A 14,970-nucleotide genomic window follows, 5' to 3' on the forward strand; every position below is an offset into this window, starting at 1 on the left:
TGACCAGTGTGGTAAAGTATGGTCAAAGAGCCCCTACGACCTGCGCAGTGTGTTGAGGCCCATATCGGGTAGATGTTTACACATGCACTAACGTTGATGGTCATCGTGCTGAGTTTGTGTAACATCTTCACTGTTGTGTTTGACGTGCCTCCATAGTTTAAATGGAGTGAGTGCTCCTGCCAATATAATGCGGTAATCGAGGATATGTATACATTCACTGCTGTAAATATTACCATGCACGTGAATTACTCTACTTAAGTAATTCTATGTCCTGAAGCGATGTTATGTCTCTGAAATAACGTAGCGGTAGCGAATGTTTGATCACTCGCTAGCAAAAGTTTGATCACTCGGTAGCACGCTGTGGAAGCGAGTTTGGTGGGTGGGGGTGAGGGGGGGGGCACGTGGGACAGCACAGGGTGAGGAGCACACACGCTGGCTCGCGCGCAAGGTAATCGCTGCGGTGATTAATTTGCGCGAATGCCAACAGCCCCTGGGGTTGTGCAGTAGATTGACAAAAGGGCTGTGTGTGCACTATTCATGTTTCCGTTCATGTGAGCCGCTTTGGGAAAGAGATGCCGCGTGACGGAGTGGTGTCTTGCCATGAATTCAAGCAGCGGGAGCAAATGTCCGATCATTGGGGCTGCACGCCCTCTGGGAGAGAGCAAGTGGTCGGCTGGGCAAGGGTGTACAGCACAGACACGCACACAGAACTGACAAGAAAGACAAAGACTCCACCGTATAGCCTTTAGCAGACTGTTGGGGCAAGTGTTGTGTGCGAGCACCTATGAAGGCCAGTACGGCACACAAGGTTGGTGGGCAACACCACGCCCAGCTGCAACAAATTCTTAATTTAATGCTTAGTCAACCTCGGGGAGGCCACCGTTTATTGTTCAGGAGCGGTAATCGAACTAACCGCTATGCTACTGCTCCCCAGCACGCACACGCATGCATACTCACACTCACTCAAGCACGCACACAGGTGTGGCACAACCCATGCGTGTGCGCGCACAACCCATGCACGCGTGTGCGCGCGCAACCCACGGGTTAACTGCGAGGGTGATTGTGAGCGGATACCAAGGGCTCCATGGGTCGTGATTGTGCGCGCTCGCAGCACGATGACCATGGAGGAGCTGCTGTGCTCGCTGCAGAGGAAGTGCAAGACGGAGTGCGAGGAAGCACACCGCCAGTTGGTGTGCGCGCTCAACGGCCTGGCCGGCGTCCACATTATTAACGGTGCGATGGCGCCGTTCGTGCTGCTCCAGCTTTAATTCTCACCTCCCCCCGTCACACCCCCCCCCCACCCCCGCTGTTTGAATCGTCAAGGGGCCGCTAACGCGCGTGACGAGAGCGTGCGTCTTGGTAATGCGCCCGTCGTCACTGTCGTTTGAACGCGTAGGATTTCGCGACCAATATTTATAATACAGTTTTTTTTTACGACCGAAATATGAAGACTCCTTCACAATTCGGGCACATCGCCTGATGAAGCAGGTTGTAATCACCATCGTACTCATATTGAAACATCGTACTCAAATTGTAAATATGGGTTTACTCTCCAGCACACCGGTGTGCTGAAGTAGTAACTAATTGGCACATTATGTTCACGTGACCAATCTCAACATTAGACTGTCGGGTGGTGGTGTGTTAATGACACATTTATATTTACACGCTCTAACAAAAACTAAAAGAAACCTTTATTATGTCACTTTCATTGGCCATGATCGATCTACTGCTGGATGAAGGCCTAATCCAGGCCACCCAGCACTGGTCCACAAGTTGATTTTATCGCTCCATCTCCCACGGTGGACATACTCGTGGACGCGTTCCATTCCTTGGCTGCTGCTCTGTCAATACTTTTGACCATTGGACATTATTCTTGCCTTGAAGTGTTCTGCCCACGCCCTCTTTTCTTTACAGTTCGAATTGTGTACTTAACCTGTGTGTGTGTTCTCTTCTTCCTATTCTCCCTGTCCAAGCTCTCACTCCCCTCAGACAAATAAAAAATGCTTCTCCGCATGTTTTTTCACTCTCCCATTTAATTTTTATATTTCGCCTTTCATCAAATTCTGGTTACTGCACCGCTGTCTTTTCACACACGTCACACTGGTTTTTAAATCTCTCCATGGCCTTCCCCGCCCTTATCTTGCCTTTCTCCTCTCCTATATCCCCTCTCGTCCTCTTTGTTCCCTATCTTCTCTCTCTGTCCTTCTCCCTGTGTCCAATCTCGTTTTCAGTTCTTCCCCCACCTTGCACCCCTCCACAGGAATAAACTTCCCCTGTACATTAATCAGTCCAGCTCCTTAACCTCCTTGTGTTCCTCCCTCAAAGCCTCACCCCCTTCCCACCCCTCGCCCCTCAACTCCTTCCCGTCCTTCCTTTGCCTTTCCATGACCCCCCTCGTGCCGCCTGTCACATTCACACATTGCTCGGGCCCGGCACCACCCCTGCTATCTAAATCACTCGATTTGTTTACCGCCTCTGTAAAGATATGTAAAGCGCCCTTGAGCTAAGGCGCTCTATAAATATGATGTAGAATAAGATAATAAATATAGGCAGTCATGCCGGATACACAATTCAATGCGGTTTGGTTTGATATACAGAATCTAAATGCGATCACAGCAAGTGATTAATCCCCTTCTGTAAAATGTGACTCTAAAGCTGATCGAAATCTAGCTAAACCCAAGTGTGTGTGTGTACATCGTTAAATACATGTATATGTGACCGTATAACTACAATGTGGTGCATAACCCACGTAGACTGTTGGGGCAAGTGTTGTTATTAAGCACTTAAGTCTATATTGGCCTACATATGGTGTGGTGTGCTCAGCATCTTTCCCCAACCTAATTACTTTCCCCAGTGCTCACCCCACCAGGTACTCATTACTGCCCGAGTCAACCTAGGGCAGGCCAGAAGCAGTTCTGATATCACTCGCCGTCGATGATACCTGTGGCTGGGAATCAAACTCGGGGTTCCAATGATACAGGCATACCATTGGCACATGCAGTCATTTCTGGATTTGTAGCCAGGTTAGAGTTAATACTGGTAGGAACCACCTGGTTCCACCAGCCCACAGGGGATTATTGTGTCCGTCCGTCCGTCGTGCATCCAAAAATTGGAGGGTTGGGGCTGGGTGGAGAGGGGAGGGTGGGGAAGGGGAGGGTGGGGAGGGGCTGGGTGGGGAGGAGAGGGTGAGGAGGGGCTGGGTGGGGAGGGTGGGGCTGGGTGGGGAGAGGCTGGTCATCCCATGGTGCCCTTATAAAACTCAACGTTTAACCTACTCACGCCGGCTTGTGCCCGCCCTCACAGTCGGCCATATGTACGGAATACACCACGCCGCCGTTGACCCTGGCCATTGACCGAGCAACCCAACGTTCCTACCAGCTCCACAGGAATGTGTTTTAGACGGCAGTACTGTATTGGTAGACCTTTGGTAAATGTAAAGATAGGTATGAATAAGTTTGACCCTTTCTGAACATTAAACAGGAGGTGTTAAGATGTTCAAACACCAAACAGATACCTTTTGCAAGGCATCAATTCTGCACTAGCCACACATACTTGTGGCAAAAACATGCGAACATGTTGGCATGTGTTTGCATGTTTAACACCTGTTTTATTGGCAAAAATGGTAAAACCTATTCATATTTTTTTAAATAATTTTCGATACTGGCAAAAAAGGTCCCGTAGCTTTGAAGATAGGTCTGTTGAACTTCTTTTGCGCCGTATGTAGCCAACCATGCTGTTACAAATTACATGCTCGTAGATAAGTAATGTGTGGTAAAGTTCGTGATATACTCCCTCTTTGGTAGAAAAGCCCTCGGGAGGGTGGGAGGGGGGGGGTTGTAACGGTTGCATGTGGGATGACGGACGGTGATGCGCCTTGTGGAGTGGCCGTGTCCAGGTTGACACGTGACCTGGAAAAGTCCTTTTTAACGACGCTGTGTGCCGTGCACATTGTTCACGCACTAGGGGAGGTTGTGGATGCCGTCGACAAGTACAGAGAGGTGCTCCAGTCCTCCGAGGAACACAAAGAAAAACTCAAGACGGACTCTCTGCAGGCAAGTCACCTCCTGATGTTTAGATTCACTTGCCCTGACCGCACACACTTCACTGGCCCCAAGCGTTCCGAGTAATGTGTGCGCTTCATGTGTTCTACCTGGATTAATATCATCAACCACAAAGTTACACTTTCTGTTCCCGGATTATTGACAAATAGGTTTTTCAGCGAGCGGTTAACACAAAGTAATTTCATTTTTTTCCTCCCCACATGGGAACAGTAAAAAAAAAAATGCTTAATCAAAAAAAGTTTGAATGGCATTGGGAGAGCGTGCGTTGCTTTGACCGCTTGTTATGTTTAATCGAGCAAGGCCGGTGGTGCTGATGCAGTCTTGCTGCTTGCTGACGTTGCAGTTGTTGCTGTTGTTTGTGGATAACAGAGGCTGCACGCCACACACAACCTCATCGAGCTCCTGGGCCGGCATCGCGTTGGCATCGCGCCCACGTTGCGGGACGATCGGCTGCAGGAAGAGGTTTGTGCAAGCCACGGTGTCGCCATCAATCCCCCCCCCCCATCGCTCTTTTGGAGGCGTAGATGCTGAAGGTGCAGCCTTCCAATTACCTGCTCAGGCCACTTCTGGAATCAGAATCCATATTTGGACGGATCGAATCTGATGAGCTGCAAAGCTCTTTTTCACAGATGTCCGGTATGGGCACGTGGTCAGCAAGTTACAACAGCAAACAATACACAAAAACGATAAGGGTGCAAAATATTGAAAAAGGTAAGCATGTCACTTAATATCAATTAACAAAAATATAAGTTTGATTCATGAATCTTGGGAAAGGCAGCAAAAACAACAAAACAGTCCCAGACCACACACAGAAAACACAGAAAACACAGCACAGTAGTAGTTCCTCAACAAAATGGCACATTAACATTGCACTATGAACTTGCTGGCAGAACGGGGTCTCCAATAGCCGTAGCTATAGAGAAGCCGCCATGGAAGGTTATTTAGGCGTACTTTTTCATTTCTCCGTTGCGGTTGGAGCATCCACACTTCACCCCACCACGTTATACCTGCGGTTCGGGTAACCGGTGTACCCATTTACACTGCCGGGCGCAGAGGGTTTTAAGGAATGTGCAGCCATCGTTTCAACTGATGCGCTGAGCGTACCAACCGGCAACTCCTGGATCGCATCCCCAGTGCGCTCACCGTTAAACCACTGTGGGTGCAATCCCGAAATAATGAGTAACACCAACAGTCATAAGCTGTGAGTAACAGTCATAATAGTCGTCAGTCGGTCACTTGCTAGATAAAGGCCTCTCCTGCCATGCAAGTCATGGGGATTGTTTGACCATTCAGATCATAACCCAGTGATAGTGAATGATCAAGCGATAGCTTTGTAACTAGGTACAGATGGATTAGATATACTTGTAACTTTGTGGAAATAAATATAAATATTTCGCATTATTTTACCCGTATAGTATTATAGATCATTAGACTAGTATTATAATAGTATTATCACACTTAATCGTATTACGTAATTATTTTGGCCACTTTAGCATCAACACTCGATAGCATTGCCGTTGCGTTTGTAATGGCAGGTTTTTTTCTTTAGAGTGTTTCAATCTGCGAGCATTGCCGCGCCCCTCCCGATCCCCACAGACTTTGGGGGGGTGGCGGGGGGGGGCGGCTGTGGGAATTGTTGCACACCGAACCGACCGACCAGTTCGGTGTGCCGTGCTGGCCCGGTGAGAACGAGGCCTCCTGTGATAGTGATGGTGATGGCGGTTGATGGCGGTGATGGTAAAGATGTTGGTAATGATGGTATTGATAGTGATGACGTTGGTGATGGTGATGACGGTATTAATGGTGATGACGACGGCCATGATGAGGATGGCTCACACGCTGTGCTTTGAGGCCTAACCCTATTTCTACCATGAATTTCAACAGTAACAACAACAGCGGCAGCAACAAACACTTAAAGACACCAGTGCATTGTGAGCTCTTGACTTTTATCGGCCCGCACTGCTGGTGGTGGTGGTGGTGGCGGTGGGTAACAACCCACAACCCCTCGGTCCTAGCCATTCTGAAACACGTTGCGGAGGCTGCGACACTCTCGCGTGGTACCACGGCTCTGATGTTCTGCACAGGCGAAACCGTCATCAGACCTGCGGCCGCACTTAAATCATTTGAGATGTGTTTCTCTCCCATGAATACGGGGAAACATTGTGCTGGCGACGTTGGCACAAAAGCACAGAGCAACCCGGACCTCGTTGTAGGTTTGCCAGTCAATTACGTTACTTCCTAGAGCAGACAATAGCTACAGAGCACGTGGTCAGAGCAAAGAGATTAAGGGAATTGGTCCCACACATCAATTTTAAAGACTTATCCCGCGAGCCGCTGGGTCCAGCACAAGGTAGTTACAGTGTGACCCTTTACAGTCTTTCAAGAAGCTGGCCTCGTCCCTGTGGACCCTGCAGGGAAAGTTGTGTTTATGATCCTCATGACTTTGGTAATGTCAAGCATGTAGACTGCCTTTCAAAACAAGTTTTCTCTGAGGCGTTTTGCACTATATATCATAAACATATAAACTACAAAAACCCATCAGACAAAACTGTTCATAACAAAAAAAAGCAGATTACAAAGACAGGAGAAATATGGTGCAAGCATACTCTATATCGATTAGATTTAGGAATAATTCACAGCCCTTTGCCAGTACACTGCTGGATGGAGGCCTCCCCCAATGCTTTAGTGGTCGTGGGCATGGTTTGACCACCCTTCACGCTGGTCTGTGCGGGTTATAGTGAAGTGGCGGACGCTGCCCCTCCGGTTCGGTCGTCACTCATCACGTTAGCCGTGGCCATCAGTTTAACTCGCGTCGTTAGCTTCACGGCAGTTTTTCGCTAACTGCTACGCCTCCAACTCCTCCTAAACCTACGGTAGAACGGCCCCTTATCTACGGTGATGTGGGCAGGGCCGTATGAAGGCACGGGGCTTTAGGGGCTACAGCCCAGGGGCCTCCGCCAGCTGAAGGGCCTCCAGAGAATAGGTGAAAAGTGATTTCATTCGTGAATGCTGAATTTTTCTTCTTGGTTCTTTCGGTAAAGTCACGTAGAAGGGAAGTAATAAAATAATATTTTTATTACTTTTACCGAAGTCACGTAGAAGGGAAGTAATAAAATAATAAAAATATTATTTTATTACTTCTCTTCTACGTGACTTTACCGAAAGAACCAAGAAGATGAATCCCTGCAGTCACGAAAGCTTTAAATCGAAATTTAATGCTGAATTTTATTTGTTGTTAGCCTTGTAAAAAAAAAAAATCTTGAACTTTGTTTACCTTTCGAAAATATTACTGGGGGCCTCACAGTACTTGTAGCCCAGGAGCCTACTAAATCTTAATCCGGCCCTGGATGTGGGTTGGACAATGATCGCAGAACCTCGTATCGGCCATATCTGCTGTGAATTTACTTGACTTATTCGCAAAATAATGCAGATTACCACAGATCATAGGAAGCAGAGAGAAAATAATATAATTACTACTATAATAGTTTTTGCGGACCCTATAGGCCCAATGGATAACGTCAGGTAATGTCACGGATTAGAAGAGTTTGACTGTATACATTCGGAAAGCGTGAAATTATATGTTAAACATAAAAATTGTCTTTAGATGTGATTTAGATGGAGAAACGCAGATGAAATTACACCGTGGAATAGCCCCACACATCTTGCTGCTGCTGCTCCAGTGAAGCTGCGTGTGCTGCTTTTTGGGCTGTGAGCCGAAGTCACTTTGCATTCCACATGGGGAACAGTGATGGATTTAACTTGGGGGTGGTCCGGCGTCTAACCTCGTTAAAACTTTAACAGCGTAGAAATGAAATGTAACGGATGGCAGTCTGGCTGGCGTTAAAGGCGTGCTGTTAAAAGTATTTCAGGAATGACTCTGATCACACTGGCCCTGCTTAATATTTCATAGACCACCGAGAGAGAGGCTCGGGTTTTGGTCCTGAATGTGTGCAGTGTCGTGCAGAGGAATAGGACCGCTTAGTTGTTTTTTGTGTTGGTGTGAATACAGATCGGTTTAATAATGCCTTCCCTTTCTCGAGGCCTCGCTGTGGGTAAAAGCTGTGCAAAGAGTAAAACCAGTGCAACTCGCATTCTCGCTTGTCAATAGTTAATACATAATTTATGCCCACTAAATATTAAGCATTCTCGTACGCGACAATTTTGAGCATTTGCGAAGATCGCTTGATTATTGTTGCACACTTTCGTGTGTAAATTATTGAAAGCAAAACCAATTTGTGTGTTTTTATGTAATTTTAGGAATTATACGACCCCCCCTCACCTCAATAGATGTCGTAGATTGATCGTATCATTTCATAGCACTCTTATATATATTAGGAGCCGACCACCATGGAAATAATTAATGAAAGGGTTTAGAACTTGGCTCTTATCAACTTTTCTTCAAAAACGTCCAGACAAATGCTCAGCCAGCCGTGAAATGTTCTTCAAAATTGCGTCATCCGTTACGGAGCTCATGACTGCCGATCTCTCCCTACCTCTGAGCAGCCAAAGTTGGGCCTGTATTGATCAAAATATTATTCATTAAAGCGAACATATAAGTATAAGTACGTGTGCTCATAACATCCTTGCTAAATATCTTGGCTGCCTCTTAACTTTCATATTAGTTCTGTTCAATGTTCACGTTGGGAAAACATTAAATGAAATACATCATCGTCCTCACCATCCTTGGTAAATCCACCATCTTCGACGATCCTGCAATCCAATTAATAATCCACCTTGCACCTACACACGAGCTGATATCGTCGCTGTGATTTTCATATTTCTGCAATATTTGATTTGTAGGTGTGCGAGGCAATAAATGATCAAATCGGAATGTCAATAACCCTTCATCAGTGAACTAAGTCATTCATCTCCTGTGGAGTGCAACATGGACGCGAGCCGAAAGCTAACTACGAGAGACTTGCATCAAGAGCCGGGTTCTCCCATTTTTTAAGTAATTACTTAAGTCCTTAACTAATCTCTCACTCTAACATGCCTAAGTAATTTACCACAAAAAAGTAGTGGATTACAATTTTTAGTCGATGAACTAATCATGTCGGCTCAACTAGTATCTTGTTCCTCTGAAATCGAATCAAATCGTGAGTACATTCGCCATGTGTGTCATTCTTAGAGCGCAAGGCTGTAACAGAATCGCCATGTATCACAGGTGATGCTATTCTGCAGTAGTTTCCCAGTAAGAAGTGAGAGTGCTGTAAGGCTTTACCCAGTGAGGTAACTTGCGCGCAATTTTTTTAAAATTGCCGAATTTGCATCCTGACGCCGGCACACGTGGCCTACCATTCTTCAAATGACGCCGCGGGATTTTGTTGGCGTTCAACGTGAAGCAGACGGCGCTCAAGTTTTTTTTTTCAGTTCACACTTCCGTAGTGTTAACCGGGGCGACCACTCGGCTCGAACCGCAAACCTCTGAAACAAGAATACTATTATAATTTGTTTTTTACCCTTTTATCTGGCAACAAAACTGACACCTTTTTTTTACGAGGAGTCATGTTCTCATAGACCACAATACCTGCAGTCATAATGCAAACAATAAACATAACTCTGATAATGTATGCACTGTCCTTGAAGTTGATTGGTCCACACCCGAGACAGCTTTCCTTAGAGCCTAGTCTCACATGGGTTGGACCAGATGACGCCAAAAGGCGCACAACTCAAAGACAATGCACCATCCTATTTTCAAGGTCCTCTTTCCATTTGGGTTGGGCGGTTGTGGATCGATTTTCTTGGAGGGAAAGCCACTTAGTATTTTTGGCAGGGGGTTTGATATTTTTTATCATGAGTCCATACATCTCTGTGCAGAGCTTTGGGGATCCACCGGCCCTGGCATCGCCCGGGGAGTGAGAGCAAATGTGGCGTAATCTGATGATGACCGGTGTGTGTGTCTACGCACACGCACGCGGACTGCATCCAATCCGACGGTTATGGGCAGACGGGCAGCACAGAGCTGGACCGTGCGTATACGTGCCACTGCCGTGTACGCGGCAGTGTGGCGGCCGCTTGGGCTTGGCCAAGTGCAGCCTCAAAGGCTTTCTGTGAATACTGACCGATAGGCAGGGTCGATTAGTTTGCTGCGGGTTACTTTGCTAATGACGTTCTTTCCTCTTTACCCGGACGCTTCCATCATAATTGTCACGCCTCCCGCGGTTCCGTGTGCCAAACTCGTGTAATGTTATTTTTTTTGGCATGCCATTTACACTAATATGGTTGCCCGATACAATTTCTGGATATGCTTTTAGTATTTATATTTTAAATTAAAATCACTCTTGTCATTACTCTATTATTATTATAAGTTTTTGTTATCACTGCTCCGCAAGACTTCCGGATGGATGATTGGCCTTGTGACGCAATGTCAATAGGAATAACATTTGGGGAAAAAGTAAAATACAAATGTTTTGCACTTAAAAAACTTGTGCATTCACGGGAAAAAAACATGCGTCTTAACTGTGGCACGCTTGTGTATTAACATCGGACCTGCCTGTGATCAACGACACCGTGCGTGCGTGTGTGCGTCCACGTGGGCGTGCGGTTGCAGGCGGAACAGCTGAGGCACCGCTACATGAGCAAGTACGAAGCGGAGGTGCGGGAAGCTCACGCCGCCCTGCAGCCCGTCGCCGTCACTATCCGAGACGCCGCACACAAGGTGAACTTTCCCCCACCCTCGCTGGCGACACGCCACACAGGGATATCAGGCGGGGTAGTTATCGAGTGCGCAGACGATGCAACTGCACCCACGCCCCTGCGAGCCGGCGGGACCCAGGCCCCGACTACAAATGGATGGGGGGGAGAATTTTGTACATGGGGAAGGGGGCCCCCGTTTCGTTCCTTGGACCAGGGCCCGTGCCAACCCACACTATGCCGCTGCCCACCGCTGCACATAAACGTGGTACCGCAGCAGCCTATATAGGAAAGGTAAGCAAAGCACTAGAGATATAAAACCCACTGAGCTATTAGCTTGTTTTTCAGAAACGACCTCACCACAAATGATATCTCAACGAAGTGGCTCATCGCGTGGAAATGTATAGCAGCGAAATAAATCTGAGTCATCTAAACGCACATTTTATGCGTGGTGGTCAACCATCCAAGGGCTATCCAGTTTCTACCTGCTTAGCTTCCGAGATTTGTCGAGATCTTTTGGGGTTCGGACACAGGCACTTGGAAGTAACGACCGTGAATTTTTTTACAGTGAAACGCTTGTCTTACTTTTTGTACACCGAGAGCACGTGGGTCAGAGCACATCTAAAGTGCGACTGCCTGCCTATAATACACGTCGATCACACGAATTCAGCTTTTTTTTTCTTCCTCCATATTTCAGCTCATGTGTACGGACAGAATGTGTCTATAAAACCGGCCTAATTCATGGGCTGCCAGTCGGTTGTTATATACAGGGATTTGCCACGTTACATTTCGTTTTGAGTGCGAAGCTAAGTGCTTTGCATGGCTTACCGCACAGACTTCACAGGAGCGTGGCAGTAAATGCCTATTTAATTCACGTCTCGGGTCTGTATATCATACTCGTTTTTATTTTCGTAATGGAGAAGAGTCGGGGCTGTTATTGCAACTATTACTCGAACTATATGGCGCGTTTGCTGGCGAGCGTGTACTTGTGTGTGTGTCTGTGCACGTGGGGGGTAGTGCAGCGGTTAGCGCGCTGCGCTACAAACCTGGCAACCCGAGTTCGATTGCCGCTCACGGCCAACACCAGTGACTATTTTCTAAATCGGTCCTGTGCCTCCACTCAGCCGACTCAGCCTCAAATGAGTACCTGTTGTGGTGTGTTAACATCACGGCTGGGAGACAAAGGCGGCCAGGCGTGGTGTTGGCCACCCACCGCCTCGTTTGCCTTTGCCGACCTTTATGGGTGCTCAATAACAGCACTTGCCCCAACAGTCTGTGAAGGCTATAGCATTAAACGAGTACCTGGTGTGGTGTGTAAACATCAGCACTCGGGAGACAAAGATGGCTGTTGAAGCTCAACCGTGCACATCGCAGGTGTGGGATGTATTGGCCTTCATAGGTTTCCATGACAGCTCTTTCCCCAACAGTTTGCTAAGGGGGATTATTTGTGCACATCTGGGGGGCAGTAGCAAAATGATTAGGACACAGCACTACTAGCCTGGTCAACCTGCGTTCAGTTCCTGCTCGCCATCAACATCACCGACCAATATATAAACCGGTCCCGGGCCTTTTCCCTGGGTTGAGCAAATTTGGCTATGTACGGTGCGAAAGGAGCTCAACATGCATGCAACATATATATACACATACGAAAACGTACCTGTTGCGGTGCGTAATCGCTGATGCAGTCAACCGCCTACGACACTATCCCGGCTTTGCGGCACGTCGCGGTTTGGCCCGTGTGCGCGCAGGTGAAGGGCGGCGCGGCGGGGGGCGTGTGGTGGCTGGACGTGATAGCGCACGCGCTGCGCTCGGGGCAGGAGGAGGAGCTGCTGTCGCGCGTGCAGAACGAGCTGTCTTCCAACACCAAGCACATGCCGCACGCCTACTCCATGGCGGACAAGTGAGGAGAGACACATGAGCCTAGGATCTCGCCATTGCAACATCTGAGCCACCTGGCTGGATACGTGGCTCGACACTTGTTAAGCACACGCAGCAGCAGCAGCAGCAGCAACAACATCTGCCATTGACTACTAAGTGGCCGTTGCGTTTACAACAGAACTTATCATATTTTTGGTTCTTTCGGGAAAGTCATGTAGAAGGGAAATAATAAAATAATAAAAATATTAAACAATACAATTCTTACGACGTTTCGACTGCAACACAAGCAATCATCATCACCTGTGACTTTACCGAAAGAAACAAGAATATTAATCCCTGCAGTCATGAAAGCTTTACAACAGCACTTATCATGTTCTTGTATTGTTTGTTCTAACATTCTTACCCGCCTCTACTAGACATCTGTGAAAAAGAGCTTTACAGCTCATCAGATTCCTCCAGTATAAATAAGTATTCTGATTCTGGATCAGGCTAGGTGCGCTATGAGGTTTTAATTTAAAGTGTCCTAGGCTTTCTGCCAGGAGATCACAAAACAGACTCAAGTTTTCACGGGATGACTGACTGACAGACGACTGGCAGATGCCCGACCTGTGTTCCCCAACTTGCTGCGTTTTGGCCGCTCGGCGCTCTTCTTGTCGTTGTTGTGAGCGTCGCTCCTCCCAAACCCCGTTCAGCGCACGCACGATCCGGTCGATCCCTTGACGGAAGAGCGCCGGCAAGAGAACGCATCCTTGACGTCCTCCACCATCACACAAACTCTGGTCATTGCTCGCAGCAGCGGTTTTTTGGCTGGCCATCGAACAAAGACGGTCCACCGCTTTGCGCGCTTTCAGATGCTCTTCTGCGGCCGTCTAGAACGCTCTTCCGATATTAGGAAGCCACTTTAGCTATGCAGTTATAAATCTCCATTGAAAACTAATTTCTTTAGAATGAATGTTTGCGTTTAGTTTGTTTTCCTTCCCCCTCACCTCCCGATTTGCATGGTTGGCTACGTCCAGTGTGAAAGAAGTTCAACTTACATACCATCACCAGCTCATCATCATCATTACCACCTCATCATCAAGCCACTGAAGCTATGCACTTTTAAATTTAGATTGAAAACTTCGTTTCTTCACACTCTCGACGAGCATGGTTTGCTAACGTACGGTGCATGTGAAAAGAAGTTCAGCGTGCACGCGCCCAACGTGACGATTGCGTGCGTGCACGCGTGCATTGCGCCAGGTTCCGGGATGCGCGGGGGCTGCAGCTGCTGCTGTCGGGTCAGCTGGACGCGCTGCGCTCGGCGCGGGAGGCGGTGCGCTCCGCCGTGCGCGCGCTGGAAGCCACCCCCTCGCCGCGACTCGTGCTCTCCGCCACCGTCTGCCACCTCCGCGCTCAGCGCCTACCCCGCAACTCGTGAGTGCCGGTTGCCCATCCTACACGTGTGTCCAAACAGTGCCAGTTTCCTTCTCATCACTGCCTGCATAATCAGGTCTTCTATGTGCAACCTTCTACGTTGTATGTATACACATATGTTGAAGTTCTTTCGCACCATACATAGCCAACTGCATAAATCGGAGGAGCATTGCCCCATCTCTCCTTTGTGCATCCTCAATCCTGCACCGTGGCCACTGTCACGGAGTGGCTACAGAAACAACCCGCATGTACAGGCAGTTTGCCTTGTTAGTGGTTTGAACTTATATACTTTATTTAGAGCTTTTTTATTTAAGGGGCACCTTGGTGGCGTGGTGTTATATTTCTCGCTTGGTATACAGGAGGTCGGGGGTTCGATCCTGACCATGACGCCTGTATATTTTGAGTCTCCCCATGGTCACGTCGATTTTTTCTCCGGGTCCTCCGGTTTTTCCCTCCACATTTAGAATCAACATGCGTTTAGATTATTTTTTTATTAATTAGTTGTTATGAATGTCCACGTGATCAGCCACTTAGTTGAGCTTTCAGTTATGGCCAGGTCGCTTCTGAAAATGAAGCTATTAGCTCAGCTTAGTGTATTACATTTTTTGTGATTAGTTTACCTTTCCTATTCTTTGCACACCTATCGTATCTTTTTTATTGTTTGTTGTTGTAACATTCTAACCCACCCCTACTGGACATCTGTAAAAAAAAGAGCTTCATGTCTCATCGGATTCCTCTTGCAGTCTAAATAAAGATTCTGATTCTGAGCAGGTGCGGAAACTCGAGCGTGTGAAACTGCTGCACTGCCACGCGCGCAGTAATGAGCATCTTCTGAAAGCACCTGCTCACATTCTTGGAGATATCTCATTATCACTGCCTGCTTCCTTTAAAAAAATTACATTATAATTAGGTATAGGCAGAAACAAAAAACCAAACATTACTGCTCTCTTTTTTAAATCTTGCTAATTAGGGAGCTCGTTATGAT

The 14,970-nt window shown here is 47.5% G+C and overlaps 1 protein-coding gene across 3 annotated transcripts in view; it reads left to right on the forward strand.

Moving 5' to 3' along the window:
- Positions 1 to 14,970, forward strand: part of SHPRH (SNF2 histone linker PHD RING helicase) — a 95,610-nt gene that overhangs the window by 23,521 nt on the left and 57,119 nt on the right. For all 3 annotated transcript variants that reach the window (XM_078877289.1, XM_078877288.1, XM_078877290.1), the window contains 6 exons: positions 1,112 to 1,233; positions 3,964 to 4,052; positions 4,431 to 4,523; positions 10,612 to 10,719; positions 12,443 to 12,594; positions 13,812 to 13,985. In XM_078877289.1, coding sequence (XP_078733415.1) covers positions 1,112 to 1,233; positions 3,964 to 4,052; positions 4,431 to 4,523; positions 10,612 to 10,719; positions 12,443 to 12,594; positions 13,812 to 13,985 — 738 coding nt within the window. The remainder of the gene's footprint in view (positions 1 to 1,111; positions 1,234 to 3,963; positions 4,053 to 4,430; positions 4,524 to 10,611; positions 10,720 to 12,442; positions 12,595 to 13,811; positions 13,986 to 14,970) is intronic.

The sequence above is a fragment of the Lampetra fluviatilis genome, chromosome 47 (genome assembly GCF_964198595.1).
Source record: "Lampetra fluviatilis chromosome 47, kcLamFluv1.1, whole genome shotgun sequence".
NCBI classification, from domain to species: domain Eukaryota; kingdom Metazoa; phylum Chordata; class Hyperoartia; order Petromyzontiformes; family Petromyzontidae; genus Lampetra; species Lampetra fluviatilis.